Raw genomic sequence first — 23,281 nt, 5'->3', positions numbered from 1 at the left:
CCTCTAAAATTTAACCCTCAGGCAATTAAAGCCTCTTTATCCAAACCACGTCGTTGTTTAACGAGGCCCCTTTATAAACACTCCAAAACAGACTTTCAAAACAAAAGTTAGAAAGCCTGTAAGATCCATTCTCAAGAAAGATCTCTTTCTGTTCAAAACCCGTCCTGACCTTTTTGTTGAAGAAGAACAAAATAATGTAGTAACAAAAACACAAGTGGCTGCCAAAGGAAGAGAAAAAAAAAGTTCCTGTAAGGGACTGAAACAATAAATCTCCTCTCTGCTGAACTCCCAAAGGGAGTGTGTGCATTTCCTCCTGTTCTTTATCAGAGCCCCCGAAATAAGTAGACATGGGCAGTGGCTGTGCAAATCCAGCACACCTTTTCCATTTGCTAAGAAGGCCCTGCCAGGCTGGGAGGGAGTTGTCCCTGCCTGACTCTGGAGAGAAGAGCCACTGTGACGATCCACAGGCACCATGAAACTGCTTCAAGGGACCATACTTTGTCTTCTTCTGGCCAGTCTTTGTAGCGGTGTGGACGACGCAGGTACCCTTTTCTCTTATTGTTCTGACGGTGTGGATCAGAATCACTAGTGGGCGGCTCCGAGCCTCAGTTTACCTTCAGGGAGCCTCCCCTGAGAGGTAGACGCAGCAGTGCACTTGCCGAGCTGAGTGCGTGTGCGTGGACGGGGTGTGCGTGGACGGGGTGTGCGTGGAGAAGGCTCCACAGAGAGGATGTTTGTTTTCACGGAAGGAAAGTGTTTGCTGCTGCAGTGGCCTTGAAGTGTGTTCCATGGCATCGTAAAGGTACCGGGAGTATGCAATAGCCTTTTCAGAGAGTAACAATCTGGAGATCAAATGCTGGCTAAAAATGGACTATTTCTCAAAAATGTGCTCTTTTCAGACATAAGTCTAGAAATAACAAGATTGTCATGTACCGGTGAAAAGCTGTAATCAGAAACATTGCTCTGCAGATGCTGGCCTATATTTGTCCCAACTATCTTCTGGCTCTGATAAATTGAGAGGTTGGATAAAACTGCCTCGGGAAGTGAATCTTCATATCTTGAGGGGTGAGGGTGAGAATGGAGGAGCGTCACTTGATTAAAGTTTATGAATGCTTGCTCTAGAAATTAACACAGCTCTACACATATATGTACAATATTTTGCATAACATTTCAGGGAATTTATAGACATAAAAACCCTACCCGTTGACTGCAGGTTCTGAAACTTAGATAAAGGATATCTATGCACCTACATAAGCCCTGACTATATTAGTGACCAGTTGCAAGAAATTATTACATTTGACTTTTAACCCTTCTGGAGGGATTTACTGTAAGTAATTAGATTTAATCAATATTTCTTAGGCTCTCACCATGTATTCAGCAGTGCAAGGAATACAAAAATGAGTGAGGTGTTGTCCTTGCCCACAGTGGCAAATGCACTATTGGGAGAAATAAGCATGTAAATCTAACATAAGACAGATTTAATAGGTGCGAAAACTAAAGTACAAACTATCATAAAAGAACGCGGTTGGTACACATTGATTCTGACTCTGAGGCGCCCTGGAAAAAACTCAATTCTAATTTTCTTTTGCATGAGCTCTTTTCAAACTTCACTGCTTACAAAATTCCATTTGCAGTGATTATGCAGGAAAAAATAAGCACACTCCTTCTTGAACAATATTTATCATTAATTTCTCAAACTATGTATAGCAATTTAGTACAAACACCCAAACACTGCAAAATCACATACAGTTGATTACAATCCATCTGGGAGTTTCCAGGGTTAAGCTGCAGTGGATATAAGACCAGATAATTTAACTTAGATGAGTTACAAAGTTCTGATTTTTTAAAAATAAGGAGTATTTATGAGATGACAGAAATCAATGCACTAGCTTAAAAGTAACTCTTCAGTTTGTATGGGAGAGATAGATAGGAATGGATTACATGTATTTCAGAAAGCAAAGTGGAATAGAATCAATGGAAGCAGCCTACAAAACCTGACCGTAAAGAAGCTGGAAAGGTGAAGGATAACCCAGAGATGACCTGGCAGATTTTTCTATTATGATCATTTTAGGAAAAAAACCAGCATCCCTTAGCTCGTTGGTAATGAGCCCAACCTCTCTATTAATAGTGTCTTCTTTCTAATGAGCTATTAACCAAAGTAAGATAATTCCTTTTTTTTTTGAATTTTATTTAATTTATTTTTTTATACAGCAGGTTCTTATTAGCTACCCATTTTATACATATTAGTGTATATATGTCAATAGTAAGATAATTTCTTATTTGAGCAGAGACAACCGTTACATAATGACTATCTCCTTCGACCTCTGCCAGGGAACCTTTGTTAATTTAAGGCAAGTGTCTGTAAAATCTACCCCATTTATCCTAGAAAAAGAAGTGCTGGCTCAGGAGCATAAATTAACCATCGGAGTGAGGCCTACAAGGAACTGGAAGAGATTTTCCCATCCACGTGTATGATTTTTTTTGCACCTGGTTCTGCCTGTTTTATGTTTTCCTTCCCAGATACGGTTCAGGAAATGAAGCATTTCCTAAGCTGATTTATTAAGTTCTTTTCCTAACCCCCTGTACCGGAAACACATTGATTTCAAAGCTTTATATGTTCCCCAAGCTTAGAATGCTTAACATATTTCATCAGCAGAGTTGATTATAGGAGTACAGAAGGAGGCATTTCATCTGCCTTAAATTCACAAGTTGTCAAGAAGATCCATGCTTTTTTGCATAGTAATTTATTCCTAAATAATGATCTTTTAGAGAAATTGACGACTTTTCTTTTTCTTTCTGACTTTTATGTCAGTTTCAGATTTAAATAAATACAATATAGTTTTTTGTGCTCTTCGTGAAAACCAAGGAAATCTTTCTGCATGACAGTGAGTGACTTTATTACTTGGTTAGCGGTACAATATTTTACAATTTCCAATTTGGAAAGCTGTTCTACTGAAATATGTATGGGAGGTTCTTGAAAAGGAACTGTCATTCTTTCCCAAGGTTTTCTAAATTGTATTTAAAACTGAACAGACCGCTGCGTGGCTTTTAAGCTCCTTTGGCTTTTAAGTCTAGACTGATGAGCTTCAGACTGTCAGGACTAAGAAAAGTTACATGAAGAAGGATTCCAAGAAGAAAGGAGGCCCTGGAAGCAATTTACTTTTCAAGTGCCATTTGCTTTTTGAACTTTACATTAATTTAGGAAAGATTAAAATGTTTTAGCCATCTGTAAGCAGGAACACACGTCACTTTATCGGTGTCTGAAGAATTTAATTGCTTGTTGAAATTCATTTGTTAGGGATTGAACAGTCAATGTCATGGGAAAAAAAATGATTGAACACCCTCTAAGACAAACACTATGCTAGACGCTGTAGGTTTATAGCGATCACTATGACTCAGCCCTTGTCCTAGAAGTGGTGGGGAGAGAGGAGCAGGAACCAAATAATATTAAGTTTGACTCTATTGTAAGTCTTAAGTGGTAAATAAAGAATGCTGTGGAGAATTCACAACTAGCTTAGTTTTGGGTGTAGGAACATCAGAAAAGCCTTCATATAAAAGTGGAAATTATGATAAACTTTGAAACTTGAAAAACTGGTTGGATGGATAGAATTTCTTGAATAGGAACTTTAAAACATCAGTATGTTCCAGTCTAGAAATATAAGGAGGTCACAGATTGGACAGAGGTTAAGTGTTGGAAATATAGCCTCAGGATATGTTGGCTAACAGGATGAGAAATATTGACTCACATAGTTAATTATATTGGATTCTCTAAATGTGTTTGAGCATGGGAATTATATGATTGGGACCATGAACTGAGAAGATTAATCGGTCAACAGGGTATACATTAGACTATTGCAGTCAGGAGAGAGAAAAGCTAAAGAAAATGGTTCAAATGTTATTGCAAGTCTGAAGGTCTGTCAATAAAATGAAAAGAAGGGTCTAGGGAAGAGCTTTAAAGAAGTAGAAAGTTTGTGACTTGACATATCATTGACTGGCTATGAGAGAGAGAGTGACTGAGATGTAGAGTGTTATCTGAATAATAGAAGTAGGGAAATGGATTGGGACCAGACGTATGGAAAGATAGGAGGAGACGGTTTCAGGAGAAAATGATGAACTTGGTTTTGGACATGGTGAGTTCGAAGTCTTAATAAGATATTCAAATAGAGATGTCCAATGGTAGGTTAAAGTTGTATGGTTGGTAGATGGAATGCCCCTGGAGGTGAGGGTGGGGGGTGAGTGTTCTTTACACTCGTCTGCCAAGAGATTTTAGTCCTGTCCTGCTCCCTGGAAGATTAATAACATAGTGAAGCAATTTATTTCTCTGCTGGATGCCCATATTTATAACTCTCTTATGGCACTTATTTTCCAACTTTATCTTAGTTATTTGTGTGCATATCTTATCTCCTCTATCAGACTATAAGCACCATGAAAGTAAGGGTCATATTTATTACAGTCTGTATAGTAACAGTTCTGAACCCATAATAAGGATATAATAAGCTGAATGAATGCATAAATGAATGATATAGTTGCCTATTCATTTTTTTATTTATTTATTTTTGGCTGCGTTGGGTCTTTGTTGCTGAGAGCGGGTTTTTCTCTAGTTGTGGCGAGCGGGGGCTACTCTTCGTCGCGCATGGGCTTCTCATTGAGGTGGCTTCTCTTGTTGCGGAGCACGGGCTATAGGCGCGCGGGCTTCAGTAGTTGTGGCTCACGGGTTCTAGAGCGCAGGCTCAGTAGTTGTGGCGCATGGGCTTAGTTGCTCCACGGCATGTGGGATCTTCCCAGACCAGGGCTTGAACCCATGTTCCCTGCATTGGCAGGTGGATTCTTAACCACTGCGCTACCAGGGAAGTCCCTTGCCTATTCATTTTTAATTTCTTCCTCTGATAATCACTTTTTGTTTACTACCTTATCCTTGTGAAAGAGTTATGGACACGTATGAATCACAGAACATAACATGAAAACAAGAGGGGTATTTTGATTCCTGGCTATGAAAGTGTGAGCCAAATATATGGGAAGGGGCTTCTTATCAAAGTAAGTCAATTCCCGAACTCCAGCAGAGGAGAAGATGTTAGGGGTATGTGGACAACCTAGTATCAGATGACAGTAATTTACAGCAAACCTGGACGAATAAACTACTCTGACTATAATCATTGGGAGGAAGAATAAATATCTAAATACAGTTGATGCTACTTCTCCTTTTTTGGGTATCAAATACTTTATGTAATATCTTCTATGGTTATAAATAGTCAAGGAGAAATCTTATTACCAACCAACTTCTCAAAAATACAAAATGGCTTTTTTCCTAAAAACAAAGTTCACATAAGAGAAGTTGGAAGAAAATTAAATAAATATCATACATCATTAATTCATGTGTTATTTTAGGTAACATATGTGTTGCTTCAGAGCAGATTATCTTGTTATTTTCTCTTAGCTTAGTCACTATCAATAGATCTTACCTGAAGTGGGTGATCTATTATAGAAAGAGTGAATCAGTGTGGAAACAAATTCAATGGGAAAAGTTTCCAAGCCTTTTATTTAGCATAATTTCTTTACTACTCTTTTTTTTCTTCGATGATCTTTAAAAGTAGAAGTGATCATTCTAGAATTCTTATTTTTAAGAGATTCATAACAGTTGTCACCGGCAAATTGGCAATTTTATCTTGCTGATCGTAATTATTCAGATATTGAGAAAAAAAAGATGAATGTCTGAAGGTTTCAAAAAGCTTCTAATTTACTGGATAATTGCCCATCCTTTCCTTTTCATTGATGATGTTATATTTCAAGCTTCGGGTAAATATTTTAACTTGTGAATAATTATCTAGTCCAAGTTCCTTATATTCTTTTTTTCTTAGTCATCACTTTCCAACTTCCTCTTCACCTCTGAGAACAATTTGAGATGTGTTTTTCTAAACCTTGAATGTCAAAGCAGGAATTTACTCTAAACGACATTCCATTCAATTCCTGTGTAGTAAATGTCTCCATTCCTGTTACTGAATTCCTGTGGGTCATTATAGCTCTGTCAGGTTAGGATAATAATGCCTGTTGAGTGTTAAAAGAAGCTCTTTTAGTTAACAAGTAAGATCCTTTTTCTTTTTCTACTGTTGCACACAATATCAGCAGTAGCATGGGAAACATCAGTGGTGTCAATCACATCTAGAAGGGCCACTATATGATTCCCAAATTTCGGCAACCATAAAAAAAATAGTTTTCTAAACTTGAATAGAGGTTTTGTGTCTTGTAGAATGACATATCAGTAGAGATAATCATAACTAGTCTCTAAATAGAAGCAGCCACCTACATCCTCTCTGGATGCCTTTAATCTAACTATTGCTATGGCAACCTCTCAGGTGTAGCTTGACAGTATCTTGTCTCACGTGAATGAGTATCTCTTGCTTTCCTGTCTCCTGTTGTTCTCATACTAAGGCATGCTTCACCTACAGAAACCCACCTGGCACTGCTGTGTATCTGAGCTAGAAGTGCAGGAGCCTTAGTGCTCTATGAGACAGGCTTTGCCCAAAAGAAGAATGGGGCCAGTGAATAAATGCTTTCCTCTTCGATTGCTGCTCCATTTTCACTATTTTAGTTCTCTACTCCTTTTCTTGAGATCACTTTCCTTTACAAACTGCATACAAACCCTTGTCTCAGGCTCTGCTTTTTGGAGAAATTCAGGATTGATTATTTTCTGATGGGAACATTTTGGTTTGGATGATAATGTATACATTATACCAGAGTTTCTCTGATATTCTAATTGATATTCACTAGCTTTCTTCCTCTTCATTTCAAGAAAAAATTCGAAAAAGCTTTTGTTGAATAAGTTAAACAGTATTCTAAGCAGGTCCTTTCCTAAGGCAATCATTTGTCCATATAGAGTCAATAAGGAACTATATTGTGAGGTTGGTAGTAAAAAATGTCAATGTCATTGATTTTATTCTTAGTGTGCTGCTCATCTGAAATGTAAACTGATTTTTATTCCGTTTAATCAGTCATATTCTGGCCTAAATCTAAATTAGTTGTGTCAAAAAGCGGAGAATGGAGACTTCCCTGGTCGTCCAGTGGTTAAGACCCAGCACTTCCACACTTCCACTGCAGGGAGTGTGTGTTCCATCCCTGGCTGGGGAACTAAGATCCTGCATGCTGCAAGGTGCGGCCAAAAAAAATGGAGATCACAACCAAGTCTTGTCCAAGTTAACCAAGATATGTATTGTTACAACATCTACTGACATCTACCATTTGTTGTACCTGGCACTTTACACACATTACTTCCATCACAACATTTCAAGGCCAAGGCCAGGTTTGTCATCCCCATTTTACTGATTAGGATACCGAGGCTTGGAGATAGTATAAAGTTATCCGAGAGTGATAGTGCTTAAAATCAAATCAGAGAATATTATTCTTCGAAATCTTCCCTTCTAGCTTGCTATCTTCCAATGCAGTACAATTGCAATAAGTTGAGTTTTTCTCATCAAAAGAATAAGGGTAGAGGCTTTCCACTTGAGTCGTTTGGAAGCACTGCTGCCTCCATTGCCCCTTCGGCACCTCTCAACTGCAAACTAAGACCACAGTACTATGAATGAATTTCTACTTCGTGGTAATTAGCCACTTAATATCCTGGATTCAATTAATTATTAGGGGATGGGTTAAAGGAGTTGTAGGCATTTCCGTACCTACTCACTGTTATGTTGGTTGGAAAAAAATAATGTTCTTGGCTCTGATACAAATGCCAGTGCAGCTAATATGGGACTTAGAAGAGAAGGAAAGAAGCAAAGAGGAAATAACTATTAGTGAAATAATTACTTAGTGTCACATCTATAATTCTCCTGGAGCCAGACTGTCTGGGTTCAAATTCCAGCTCTGCCACTTACTATCTGTGTGAACTCGGGCAAGTTTCTTAACCTTCAGCTTTCTCAGCTATAAAATAGGCATGAGTACAGTCTTAACCTCATAGGCATATTGGGAGGATCGTGTGAGGTAATGCACGAAAACACTGAGAATAGGGTCCAGCATATAATGACTCTATGTTTTGCTGAGTTTGGGAACTCAGAATCCTACAGGTTATAATATCCCATTCCTTAGACAATCTACTTTATTGCCAAGTTGATTCCAATCTAGACTCAGCAAATATTTAAATAATTACAATGTTCATTCTCACAAAGAGAAAAACCAGCAAGTAATTTTTCACAATAGAATTGAAGTAGGAATGAAATACTATCGCCAGTTATGTTCTTGATCACAATATACACAGGCACAATTTGACATATACAGACTGGTATATTACTTAAGATGCTTTTCAGATTTTTAAGTGATTTAACTCACTGTATAAACTAATCACTCATATTAATAAGCAAAGTTGTACTTGTGTTTAATGAAAATTCTAACTTTTTAGTCTGAGAATAGTCAACATCCTCAAATATTATTTCTTATCTTAGAGTATTGAGCATTGCTTACTCTTAGAGGTGGGATAGCTTAGTGGAGGGAACTTTGTCCTTAATGTGAGAACCAAGCAACTTTGGATCCAGCTTCTTCTTATGCTGAAGCCGGCCAAGACACTAAATGCTTGTTACCCTCAGTTTCTTTATCTAAAAATGAGAAAAATGATAATTGTTGACACAATATTGGTGTTAAATGATAATTGGAAAACCTATTTTAGATGCTCTGTAAGTCATAAATCACTATTACAATTTAGTTATTAATATGCAACCTAACATTTAACTCATGGAATCAATAGATGAAGAGGAATGTACTTCATAATTTGAGAATTTTTCTTTACTGTCTGGGCCTTTAACTGTCAATCCATCATTGCTCTTTTAGCCATATACCTTTACATATTTTTTTATGGTTGCTACACACTCAAATTGCCATGTGTTGAAATTATGCCCAAGTTTAAAAAATCACACACACAAAACACAGAAAATCATTTGTATCATACATTGAACTCATTTTTTTCCCACATCTTTATTGGAGTATAAATGCTTTACAATGTTGTGTTAGTTTCTGCTGTACAACAAAGTGAATCAGCTACATGTATACATATATCCCCATATCTACTCCCTCTTGTGTCTCCCTCCCTCCCACCCTCCCTATCCCACCCCTCTAGGTGGTCACAAAGCATGAGTTGATCTCCTTGTGTTATGCAGCAACTTCCCACTAGCTAACTGTTTTACATTTGGTAGTGTACATATGTCAGGGCTACTCTCTCACTTCATCCCAGCTTCCCCTCCCCCCCCCCACTTATTTTTAACTGAAGTGGGAAAAGGAATGATGTGTGTGTGTGTGTGTGTGTGTGTGTGTGTGTGTGTGTGTGTGTGTGTATGTGTGTGTGGTATGAACTGTGAAATCGTCCTCCTAGGACATTCAGCAAGTATGAGGACATAAATGCTGAACTCTCAGACATTTTCCCTAGGGAAGAGAGGCCACTTCTGCATTTGTCAGCTCAAGGCTATTCTGACAACTCCTCTGTCCAACAATGAGACATCCCCCAGTTATCTCTCCCCCTGCAAATCCAATTTTAAAAAGTGAGAATCACCTTTTTAAATGCACATAATTAACTAATTTAAAGATTATTAATGGTAATTGCGTTATTGAGATTAAGATAATTAAATTATGTGAATCTATAAACTTTTTTTTTTCTTTTTTCTTTTTCATTTTCTGACGGCCTCATTTGTTGGGTGCAAGTTTTATATCAATTAATGTTTAAAACTCTATAGATTTGCAAAGTAGAAGGAAAATGACATTGTTGTCAATCATTTAAAAACCCCTTATTAGAGTCCATTACAACCTAACTAAACATAAATCTCTTGGAAGCAAGGACAATGTCTAATTCATCATTGTTTTCCCCATGACCTATCTTTGAACACATAGGTTATGCTTAGCAACTGGCTCTTGCTTTAATTTGGACAACTGTATTTCTTCAAAAGTCAGCAGAGTTGAAAATACCCAAGGCATTCCTGGCTTTGTTTTCAGTGACTTGAGGACAATATTTATTTTTATCCTTGGCCTGCGTTGTGGAGAAGCTGTGAGTGTCATTTTAGGATACTCTCTTCATTGGCTGAACTTATTTGATTTGCTTTATGAAGTTGACCTACTGTCTTATCTTTGTATGAATAGCAGAAAATGCCTGCCTTTCATTTACATCAGCTGTCCAAGTCACACAAGAATGGCGTGATTATCTGAAGGCAAGTGTTGAATCAGTCCTGTGTCTTGCTCACAAGAAAAAATTGGTATCCTTTTATTCTAGGCACCATTCATCAGGTAATCCTGAATCATTTAGCTCAGACTAATCCTTACCCCCACTAGAACAAAATGTAAAATTATGGAAATTCAAGACACACTGATTACAGAAGTCTTGGTTCAGAAGGTCGAATAAATAACTTTATCCTAACTAATCCTGCTCAGAAGTAAAGGTATCCAATCATTCCCAGGTTTTAAAATTGTCACTGATCAATAAATAATCAAAATGCCATCTGGGCAGTTGGCATGGGGACTAACAGCTTTTTCCTTTGTCAAATAAAAACACAAAAGTCCTACAAAACATATACTCTTTTACGAGTGTATTACATAAAAGAAAACCTACTGTAGCTCCTTCCATATATTTGGAATATAATGATATTCTCTTCCCTTCTTTTCTCATTGAGCTCTGGCTGGTGTCACAGACCAACGCTGTGCAACTGTGCGGGGTGCGCTGTCCTCTGAGCCAAGACCCTTTGACTTTCGTCACCAGCAGCCACAAGCTTGCTGTGTGACTGAGCTATGCAATTTATTTTTTAACCTCTCAAGACTTTCATTTCTCCATCTATAAAATGATGTGGTTTGACTAATCGATATTGACGTTTTCTTCTGGATCTACAATTGTAAGATCTTACTGTAACAAGCAATTTCTGTACATTTAGCCTCAAGCTATCTTGCTTCATTTTCATTGTTATTCCTAAATATGTTCATTCTGGAGCAAGATGTTCAATTCTGTTCCCGAATGTTTACCTCCTTTGGGAATTTTCAGATAGGGCTGTTAGAACAGATCTTCTGTGCATGTGAAAAAGCCAATTCTCTGTCGTGAGCAACATTTCTCAGAGTACGTACGAATGAAAGATATTTTTTCCGTTTTTCTACATGGCATTATTTGTGTTTGGCTTGGCTGAGGGAGGGGTAGAAAAAAGGACTGAGAGAGAGAGAAGGAAATTTTCTGACATCAGAAAAAGATTGAGAGGAAAAATGAGGTTAAAAGAGATGGAGAAAGTGATTGAGGCTGATAGAGAGACAGAGGCTCTCTGAAGGGGCTGGGTTGGAGAAAGCTCAAGAATGAGAAGTGGACAAAAGCTGATAGAGAGATGGGGAGACACTCTTTTTTTTTTAACATCTTTATTGGAGTATAATTGCTTTACAATGGTGTGTTAGTTGCTGCTGTATAACAAAGCGATCAGCTATACGTATACATATAATTCCCATATCCCCTCCCTCTTGCATCTCCTTCCCACCCTCCCTATCCCACCCCTCTAGGTGGACACAAAGCACTGAGCTGATCTCCCTGTGCTGTGCGGCTGCTTCCCAGAGCTACCTCTTTTACATTTGGTAGTGTGTATATGTCCATGTCACTCTCTCACTTCGTCCCAGCTTACCCTTCCCCCTCCTGTGTCCTCAAGTCCATTGTCTACATCTGCATCTTTATTCTTGTCCTGTCCCTAGGTTCTTCAGAACCTTTTTTTTTCTTTTTTTTTAGATTCCATATATATGTGTTAGCATACTGTATTTCTTTTTCTCTTTCTGACTTACTTCACTCTGTATGACCGACTCTAGGTCCATCCATCTCACTACAAATAGATGGGGATACATTCTAAATGCTCTAATGATTTGGGAGGAGCTTTCCCCATTGGCCCTCTAGCCACTTCTACAGATCTAATACCTTGTAGAGTTCTTTCTTATCATTAAATCTCTTGCCAGTTCATTTCTCCATCCATTGCTTTGGCTGAATGCTGAATTTTTCGAGGCACATTCACTGATGTAATATCTCATTTAATCCCGACATTAGCCAGGGGATTGGCCAGGCTGGTGTTGTCTGTGCTCATTATCAGAGGAGAGAAGCCCAAGGACTCGCACTTTGTGACTCAAACCAGTAGCCCTCAATGTTAAAATATCTATTAAACTATTTTCTCCCCAGTGTTCACTCCCAGTGATCTCCAGGCCACTCCCTTTCAGTAAAACCCAGAAAACTAATTTTGCAGCAATTACTGCAGATAATTTTTATACACTTGTACATTGAAATACCCTCTGAGAAATCCTGGACTAGACTCAAGTTTGTGACTAGTCATCTGAGCTCTTTTCACCGTCCCATACCTGCAAGAAAACCAGAGGTGTCTGGAGGTGTTTATCTTTCAGAAAAGTGCTAGGGTGTAGTGCCTTCAGGGAAAATTTTGGTATTAATTCAGTGTAACCTAATTTCTTTTCTTTTTTTTTTTTCGCTTATACTAGTTTAGGATAATAGGAAACTTGATTTGGCCAAGACAGATATTAGTGGAAACATTGAAATCTCCCTAGTCACATAGGCTTAAATTCCAGCTTTTTTGGACCATCTCTTTATAAGGAGATAGTCTTTGCCCCCTACTCATTGTAAGATCTTATTGATTGCTTTCCATTCTGCTATTAATCTCCCTTCTGTTTTCGTTAATACCCAAAGACCATGAGCCTCTACTGTATAGGCTGCTCAAGAAAATTAGCCACCTTGAATAATGGTTTGATTAGGGAAACAGCTACAGTAGTCCTATCAAAGTTTCAAGTGGGGTCAGGATGTGTTTGATAATCCAACATCCAAACACAAGACTTTCTGGTTCCCAGAGAACTGTTGAGAGGAAGAAGAATTTGAGAAGGTAAGGAGGATTCAATGATTAGCATTTGAGCATCGAGAGAAATGGAGAAGTGGTGAGGCTATGAATCTGAGCAATATATACAGGAAAACGTCCAGTATTAGAAAATGACAAACAAATCTGTACACTGGTCATTACCCTGCTGTTTCTTAATAAACCAGGATAAGATCAGTTTCAGAAAGAAGTCAACAGCCTCTCTTCCAGAGTTTTACAAACTAGAAACCTCTGATATCTGACTGGCGGAAGTGTGTTGTTTGGACACACGATGTTTTATGACTACAGGCTACTATTTAAAAAGCAGCAAGTTTCACAAAAGAACAACGGCGACAGAGAAAGAAAGAGAAAATCTTATTTTCAGCTCTTTTGGCAACTCTGGGTCTCATATATCCTCACAGCAGCACTCGGTTAAATCTGAGCAATAAGTGCCCCCTTTAAATTGGGGGATGTTCTCATTCCAGCCAATCTGACTCTCTCATTTGCTGCTTTGCAGATGTGGGCATAGGGTTAATCCCTTCACCTGTAGGATTTCATCTAAGCATTACATGTGCAATTTGCAAAGCTATCACCATGTGCATGGTGGTTCAATCGATTTTTGAAAGGACAGGGTTCTGGGACGATTTTCTACAACGAGCTAGGCTTGCCAGCTCAATCTCAGAACTTTAAAGACATTCCAGTCATCATTTTATTTCTCATAAAGATGAATGCTTTTATTACAATATGCTATAACTAATTAACTTAGCCCTGATTCGTACTCTTGTTTCACAGTCTTGAGAAAGCATAAAAACTTAGAAAATAATTTAAAGAATTTAGAAACAACAAATCATAGCGTACGGTTAAAATGTTACTTTATTTTTCTTTCCCTTCACCTCTTTACAATTTATTTGGTGAACATAAACTTCCTGCCCTTAATAAAAATATTGAAGCGCCATGACTTCTTTCCTTACTCTTATGAAATGGACAGTTCTGTGGACAACAACATTTGCAGAGGCTATCAATTTAAAATTAGAATATATGATACAAAATCATAACTGAAAATTCTCTCCTGCAGCTCATGCCTGTGTGAGATGGAACGGAATTCTACAAGTGGCTTCTTTACAAGTTCTCTATTTTCTGGTTGTTCCCTATTCCCTCTCCAGCCCCTTTCTGACCACTCGACATTGGGAGCAGGATAAGAGAGGACTGAGACAGTTGAATGAAACTTATTACTTGACCTGGCACCATACGTAGTGCCCAGAGCCTGGAAGATGGTTAAAACCAATAGCCAAATGGTGCATTTTCATGGGTTCCACAAAGGTGTGCTTTTGCACTTGTGTCCCCGTGCAGCGACTTGGTTTATGAGGATGGGTCCTAGTCTGGGAGTTCAGTGGTTACTCCTTCCAGAGCACTGGTAATCCTGTGTTACCTCAGAGCTTCTTGATGCTAAAGTGTCCAACTCTCCACACAGTCCCAAGGAACAGGACTCAAAACAGCCCATTCTTTCATTCTCGCTCTTCATTTGGTCCACAGGAAGCAGTCTTATATCTCCGTCTCTAACACTCCTTGCTCAGGTAGGCTTATTCTCAACATAATAATAACAGTCCTGGTCCTACACCAAAGCAGCTCGGCAGCAATCCTTCATTCTCTTGATTTCCCAAGGGTAAATCAGATCCAAGGCCACTATGCCTTTCAGCTGTAGGAACCACATAGTAAGGTAGGTTTGAATTGCAGGGGGACAGACGAGCCTGGCTCCTTAGGGGTGAAGGAAGTTGGAATGGGATTCAAAAGAAGTATTCAGCAAAGACCACCTCTTCTCAAATAATATCTATATATCTCTCCACACTTTTATTCTTTTTATGTTATACAGTGGGTAAAGAGATTCAAGGGTCCGCAGACAGGTTTTGGATATTTTATTTGAAATTCTGCATACAATGATTTATCCCACCCCTTTGTAATTTTACCTATTTTGGTACCTGATTAAAACTTTAATGTTCACAAATTGTGCCAGATGTCTTACACCAACATTTCCTTTGAAATAGCTAAAGACCTGGATGTGTATTTTCTCTGAGTTTATTGTAATCATGCTATAAACCAATATTACATTTAAAACAGCAAAATTTCTGTACGCTTAGAAATGAAGACATTCATTTATAAAAAACCTATGGATATAGAAAAAAGAATCATGATAGAAATTAGAACAATATTTTGAATATGAAGGGAAATAAAATATTTTGTAACAGTATATGTATGATACAGCTAAACCAGTAATTAGAAGAAACTGTATAGTCTTAAATGCACACATTAGAAAGAAAATAATTTTTAAAAGGCTAAAGTAAACCCACATAAAGTATAAGGGAAAAAATAATCATAAAAGCAATGTTGGGCTTCCCTGGTGGCGCAGTGGTTGAGAGTCCGCCTGCCGATGCAGGTGACGCGGGTTCGTGCCCCGGTCCGGGAGGATCCCACATGCCGCGGAGCGGCTGGGCCCATGAGCCGTGGCCGCTGAGCCTGCGCGTCCGGAGCCTGTGCTCCGCAACGGGAGAGGCCACAGCAGTGAGAGGCCCGCGTACCGCAAAAAAAAAAAAAAAAAGCAATGTTAATGAAATAGAAAGAAATATATAATGCAAATAATTCATGTGTATATTAATAAGATTGCTAAACCCCTGCCAATACTAATCAAGCAAAAGGAGAGAAGAAGCAAATCAATAAAAATGAAAAGTACACGATCATCTGGACACATGCAGGGAACACACTTTTAAGAATTCAACATTTCTTCTTGATAAAAACATTTAGGAAACAAGACTATAGGGGATTTTCTTAATCTGATAGAGTAGCTTCAAAAACTACAGCAATCATTATACATCGTGGAGAAATTTTAGTTTTCGCTTTGAGAATGAGAATGAAACAATCTTGCCCAGCAATGCTGCTTTTATGAAACACTGTGCTAAATATGCTCGCTAGTTCAGTCAAACAAGAAAAATAGATAAAAAGTAATTAGCAAGGAAAAATAAAAGCTGCTTATATCTGAATCACTTTGCTGTATACCTGAAACTAATATAACATTGTAAATCAACTGTATTTCAATACATAAATAAATAACGATCTTTTGTAAATCATCCTTTCAAGTAAAAAGGGTATTCTGCAGAAAAAAAACAGAAAGTTCACTTTGTAACTCAAGCTGCATAGGTGCTTTTCCTCGAGACACCGTTGTACTTGTTATGCTGCAGAATTGTTTTATGAATACTTCTTGTTTGGGCACCGATAACAATAAAAAAGTGCATTCAAATAATATTTAATAACTTTTAGTGTCGTTAAAGAGATCCTAAGTGAAAAAAGAGAAAACCTTAAGAAATACCACGAAAAGAAAGTTATGGAGAGAAATGTTGGCAGCCTTTGGAAGCATTTTGTGACAAGAACAAATCTTGTTTTAGCAAATAAATCTCTATTGTCATTAATCATACACTATTTGCAAGTTCCCCATTTCCCTCACGTCTCTGGAACAAATCCCTTATGAATAGGGAAGACACTGTGTACTTTTAAAAGTTTTAATTTAGCTTTTATCGATTTCCTCCCAGTCTCATTCTGTTATTCTCTTGTTGCATGTTGTCATTCACCTTTACTTACTTAGGGTCAGAGGCCTTTCATGTAAGACTTGCCTTTGCTCAGGTTTTGTCCTTTTGCATCGAGGTAGCCTTTTGTAAGATGTTTCTACCTGGGATTATTTAGTAGTCAGAGGCATTCATCATATTTGAGTTGAGTAGTTGCTTTGTAACTCTGCCCCACTAGACTGAAGGCTGACCCTTATGTTACTGTACCTCAAGATCTCTGGTCTCCACCAGGTCCTTACTGTGAGGCTAGGACCTGTCTTCTGAAGTCTAGATTGAAGCTTGCTTTGCATGCTTCTTGGTGTTTCAGACAGGCTGTCATGAGAAGGAACAGTGTTTAATCCTCCTTAGGACTTTAATTTCATTCAAATTTGACTTTCTCCTATCTCCATCTAATTCAGGGTAAGAGAAATACTTTAAACATATTTTACCATTTTTAAAAACTGTTAAAACATTTATTAAAAATACTTATAAGCAAAGCCATGTGCTTTGTTTCTGTAAAATCATTTCAACAAAGTGGCACATCTGACTTTATAATTTAACAATAATGCCATATTTGCTTATTAATTGAGATTTTACAAATACTTTTACATACATTATCTCTACAAAACCCTAAAATGCAGGCAAACTGGTATATGTTAACTATTTTATTTATGAATAGAGTTTTAAACACTTAAGGGAGTTTAATTAACCAAATATGTAAATGGGATTAAATGTTAAAGAGACCCTAAGTGATTGCTAAACTTGCTACATTAATAAGTAGAATAATAACATTTGTAAGTTGAACTTAAAAACTTGAGAGAAATAGACTTGTTACATGAATTCAAAACAAAAACCTGAATATTAACTTCAAAACTAAATTAGTCGCTACAAAACCTTTTCTGCACACAAAATATATACTTGGGGACATTAAAAAAGAAAACAAATACACACATTTAACAACTTGAAGAATATACTTGCAAAACATATATTAAATATCAGCATCATAAATATAAAATATATAAGTGAATGATTTGGACTGGTAAGGGAAATAAATAATTAATTTTATGCCATCACCTAGCACAGTCCTAGAACATAGTAGGTATTCAGTTATCATCTGTATTAGATGAATGAAAAGGGACTCATTAAATGTTCAATTGTGTGATTTAAGAATTAAATATTTAGAAATTCTGAGGAGAGAATAGTCACTGTAGATGCAACTAATAAATAAGGATTCATGCAGATAGTACAGCTTCAGTTGAACTTGAAAGAAGAAAATTATCCATGTTCTCTAAAAGTTGTATTAAATAAAAAAGAGGGAGGAACAACACGGACAAAGCTACAGAGTAGGAAATAAAAACGCCATGTTTAAGGGATAGAAAACCAGATTATCTATTGGGGAGCAATGGGAAATTTGAGTGGGTAGATTCAGATTTTAAACAAAACTTTGAAGTTTCTTCCAGAATACAGAAATTTATTTTTTTAAATTGAATAATCTTTGTACTTGAAAGTAATCCAACAAATTGTAAGTAATGTGGTAGCCAGTCTCCAAGAGGGCCTCCAATGATCCTTTCCTCTTGGTATTTAAGCACTTGGGTGGGCCATTCTCACACTTACTTAGGACTGAATTGTGTGAGTCTTGGAGGTCAGTGGAAGTGATGTGTGATTTCCAAAGTTAGGTAGTAAAAGACACATGGCTTCTACCGATGTCTCTCAGATTGCTCTCTCTGAGGGAAGCCAGCCATCATGTTATGTTGTGAGAACAGTCAGGCAGAGAGACCCAGTGGAAAATAACGGAGACCTTCCACTGACAGCCAGCACCAACTTGCCAGCAAGGGGAGTGAGCCACCTTATAAATGGATTTTCCAGACCCATCAAGCTATGAGCTCACTGCAGAAACTGTGAGAGACAATAAATGATTATTGTTTTAAGACACATGCTTAGGAATAGTTTGCTGTGCAGCAATAGAGAGCTAATGCAAGTGTCATCACATAAAATTTGAAATACATTTGAGTTTTTGACACTCAGATGAACAGAACGAACATCCTGTATCAAGGGAATTTTTCTAGATTGCAAGGTAAATTCTTTTCTCTTAAGCTATATCCACAGTAAATATTCGATGAATATTGGCAACATCCGTGCCTATTAAATTCATAAAGTTCAGAGCTTTAATTTACCATTGAAGAACTGGTGCAGATAGAACGAGAATGATGCTTTCTTACCTTTTTTGTGATACTATATTACTACTACCAACAGTAATAAATTTTATAAGCATATAGTTTTTTCTATTCTTCCAACATAGATAATTAAAAACTTACATATTCTAATTATGGAAGTTATCATGTTATTTTCATGGCAGATATATTTTACTAATTAATTTGGTTTATAGTTACCATTTGCATTTCTTGATGTGCTTACGTGAGAATTAATTTGTTAATGAACTGTATTTGTCCATTTATTTTCTCTGCACATTAGTAAAATAATTACTGAATTTTTTCATCTAATGAAACAAAAACGTGAAATTTTAGGGTGAAACTTTTAACTTTCATTCACGTATTGGGAAATTAAGTCAAGGAGACAAACAATATTAAAGAAACAAATTTGGAAAGGATTAAATTAGTTTCAGATATTATTTCCTCAGATTAAAGAGTAAATCATTCCAACTCCTTTTTCTTCTCCTCCTGGAATTCAATTTACCTCTTAACTCACATAACTTTCTGTTCTTTGACAATTTTGCTCCCATTTGTTTAAACTGCGGAGATGTAAATTGAATTCATGTTCTAATAAAAATCTAACCACTACTGAGCAAAATAGCAATAGTTACTTCTTAGTTGTATAGCACGATCTCATCATACAGTTCCATTTGCAAGTATAATTTTATGAAATATATTTTATAATATGATAAGTATCATTAATTATTCATTCCTTGCTTGGGGTTTCCTTTGCCTTTACACCTTTTTCTGATGTATTTATTTTTACTAAATTTGCACATTTTTTGCTTTTGCTCTTTTGTTGTTTACTTTATATTTATTCCTACTAAACTTTGTCCTGTAAATGAATAATAATTTAATTATTTTTATATTGCAAATTTCCTTACTATTATCCAAGATATTAAAAATGCAGCTCAACACACTCTCCTTTAAAAACCTGATTTAGATTCTAACTGGATTATTGTAGGTCATATGGCCCCTTTTTTTTATACAGTTGATCCTTGAACAACATGGGTTCGAACTGTGTGGGTCCACTTATATGTGGATTTTTTAAAATAGTAAATACTACAGTATTATGCAATGGGAGGTTGGTTGAATCCATGGATGCAAAACCTCAAATACAGAGGATAAGGAAGAATTGTGGATAAGGAGGGCAGACTATAAATTACATGTAGCCTGCACAGAGGGTCAGCACCCCTAGCCCCCATGTTGTTCAAGGATCAACTGTATAACATTTTCTCCACATAGGTATTTGAGACATTAAATAATTATTGATCACCTATTCAGCCCTTAGTTTCTACCTGTATTATCAGTCCCTTAAACAATACTGAGTTTGGGGCTGCTTTGACCCTGATTCTTAAAGAAAGATGGGAATAACGCATGGTGGTATGAGATAAAAAGGGAAGGATAAAAACAGAGTTCGGACTAACGTTCTGTCATATGGAGAAGCTAAAATTTAGGACATTACAAGGTACTTTAAAACTTACTGAGTGCGGACTTCCCTGGTGGCGTAGTTGTTAAGAATCCGCCGGCCAATGCAGGGGACACAGGTTCAAGCCCTGGTCCAGGAAGATCCCACATGCCACGGAGTAACTAAACCCATGTGGCACAACTACCTAGCCTGTGCTCTAGAGCCTGTGAGTCACAACTACTGAGCCCACGAGGCACAACTACTGAAACCTGCGCACCTAGAGCCCATGAGAAGAGTAGCCACTGCAACAAGAGAAGCCACTGCAATGAGAAGCCCATGCACTGCAACGAAGAGTAGCCCCTGCTCACCACAACTAGAGAAAGCCCATGCACAGCAACGAAGACCCAACATGGCCAAAAATAAATAAATAAATAAATAAATTAAAAAAAAAAAAAAGACTTACTGAGTGGCCTTAAAAGGCTCTCACCTAAAGCAGTATTTCCAGGGTGTGTGATGGGTACAACTGGTGGTATTTGAGATAATTTTAGGCATAAATGGAATTAAGCAACATTGACTCAAATCTCTATGATACTTACAGTTATACAAGTATATGTTTGGTGTTATGTCTTACTGTGCTGTAACACTCATTAATTTCACTTTTCAACATAGGGAGAGCAGGACTCAAACATGGAACCACCATAGTCAATGATATCTTTATAGAATATGAATTTTGTCATAGTATTTCTTTTTATAGTTAATTTTTTAAGTGACTTGATTTTAAGAAAAAGAGTAAGGAACCAATAGCAGATAGAGTAGAGAATATGAATAAGCTCATAAAACTTGTACAGGAGTGAATGAAATTTTGGACACACTTTACTAGAGTTTAAACCTTAGGAGGCTGTTATAACCAAATATGCCGTTTCCTTTTGCCAGCTTTTCTTTTCTCACTAGGAAGTTGCTAAAATGGACAAGAGTTTTATAGACACTTTTATAGTTGGTAAGTGACTCTTCCGAATTTTAGCAAACACATTTCACTTCAACCTTTATCAAGCAGGAGAATAGGAAGTGTAATGCTTTCAAATGTTACAAAAGTCTCACTAGAAATAAGAAAAATGCCAAAAACATAGGAAATTCCCCATAAATCCTTCCCAGATTTTAAAATGACCCCTATATCAGAAAAAAATCACAAATCGAAGTTTATGTAGCATTCAACACCGTTGAGTTCACAAAAAAAGCAGAGAAATGTTTACAAATAGTAATAAAACATAAAGGAATAATGATTCAGCAACAAATTTAAACTCTGAAATTTTATTTCAGTATGAAGTTTCCATAGTAGATCATATGTTCAATATAAATTCAACCCAAGTTTGTATTTTCTATTTTTAGTTGGTAGTAATTCTATTTAAAGTGATAGATTAATTATAATAGTTTGAAGATTTTGGCTATTCAGGTAAAACATATTTAGCATATAATAAACAGTTAATAAACTCCTATTGTCAAGCACTAATAATGGGAGATACACAGATAAATGTTAATGCCATCTATTAGAATTGCTTGAAAATTGATTATTCTGGTATATTTTACATAATGATTCTAAACTAATAAAAATGTTTAGTTACCACTAATCAGTAGAGAAATGCAAATCAAAACTACAATGAGGTATCACCTCACACCGGTCAGAATGGCCATCATCAAAAATCTACAAACAATAAATGCTGGAGAGGGTGTAGAGAAAAGGGAACCCTCTTGTACTGTTGGTGGGAATGTAAATTGGTACAGCCATAATGGAGAACAGTATGGAGGTTTATACTAAATGGAGATTCCTTAAAAAACTAAAAATAGAACTACCATATGACCCAGCAATCCCACTACTGGGCATATACCCTGAGAAAACCATAATTCAAAAAGAGTCATGTACCACAATGTTCATTGAAGCACTATTTACAATAGCCAGGACATGGAAGCAACCTAAGTGTCCATCGACAGATGAATGGATAAAGAAGATGTGGCACATATATACAATGGAATATTACTCAGCCATAAAATGATGAAATTGAAAGATAGTGAGGTGGATGGACCTAGAGTGTGTCCTACATAGTGAAGTAAGTCAGAAAGAGAAAAACAAATACCCTATGCTAACACACATATATGGAATCTAAAAAAGAAAAAAGGTTCTCATGAACCTAGGGGCAGGACAGGAATAAAGATCCAGACGTAGAGAATGGACCTGAGGCCATGGAAAGGGGGAAGGGTAAGCTGGGACGAAGTGAGAGAGTGGCATGGACATATATACACTACCAAATGTAAAATAGATAGCTAGTGGGAAGCAGCCGCATAGCACAGGGAGATCAGCTTGGTGCTTTGTGACCACCTAGAGGGGTGGGATAGGGAGGGTGGCAGGGAGGGAGACGCAAGAGGGAGGAGATATGGGGATATACGTATATGTATAGCTGATTCACTTTGTTATACAGCAGAAACTAACACACCATTGTAGAGCAATTACACTCCAATAAAGACGTTAAAAAAATGTTTAGTTGTACAGAGCACCATGTTTCTTAGGCATACTGGATAAAAGAAACTAAGTATATATCGATAATAATGCGAGATTACATCTATGGGTTTTCTCTCATTAATATTGCTGTTAGGAAAGTAAATTTAATTGTTCTGGCATGAATTCATCTTCAAAACCAGAAAAAAACAGTTTACAAATGAATGTCAACTGCGATCTAATGGCAACCTTCACGCTTAGAAAACACTTTATTACTTAATGCTGGTGGTGTCTCAGATTTAAGTAATTATCTCTGCTGCGTTGAAGTGCTTGTTCTATAGCTCCACAGTCTATTTGTTCTGATTATCCATCCTGCCATATTTGTGAAGCAAACAATTTATAGCCAACTCTGGAATAATTTGCTATAGAGCAAATTTACAATTATCTTCTGCAGCAAACACATAACTGTGACTCAGCAAATTTGATTCTGAGTCTAGTAAACAGCATTTAATAAAATAAAGGTAATTTTATATAATTCAGATAGCTCCTGGATATCTCCACCTTTAATGTAAAAACATGTTCAGATTATAGACTTACTTGCTGTTCTGGGAAAACGCCCAATGCATCCCATTTCCTCAAATCTTTCGTGGTGGAGGGAGGATTGAGTTCTCATGTTCACCTTTCTTTCCACCTTCTTGCATCCTTCAAATTTCGTACTCCACTTGGTTTCTTGTGACATTTTCTTTAACTTTGCACTG

The 23,281-nt window shown here is 37.0% G+C and overlaps 1 protein-coding gene across 1 annotated transcript in view; it reads left to right on the top strand.

Annotated features, from left to right (window-relative positions):
- Positions 1-273: 273 nt before the first annotated feature.
- The window catches only part of EMCN (endomucin), a 109,642-nt gene continuing 86,634 nt past the window's right edge, over positions 274-23,281 (top strand). Inside the window, exon 1 of the mRNA XM_059066524.2 lies at positions 274-542. Within this exon, the coding sequence (XP_058922507.1) occupies positions 473-542 (70 nt within the window). The 5' untranslated portion in view covers positions 274-472. The remainder of the gene's footprint in view (positions 543-23,281) is intronic.

This window comes from Kogia breviceps, chromosome 6 (genome assembly GCF_026419965.1).
Source record: "Kogia breviceps isolate mKogBre1 chromosome 6, mKogBre1 haplotype 1, whole genome shotgun sequence".
Lineage (NCBI taxonomy): Eukaryota > Metazoa > Chordata > Mammalia > Artiodactyla > Physeteridae > Kogia > Kogia breviceps.
The sequence above is the reverse complement of the archived record's forward strand: the minus strand, read 5'-3'. Positions and strand labels throughout refer to the sequence as shown.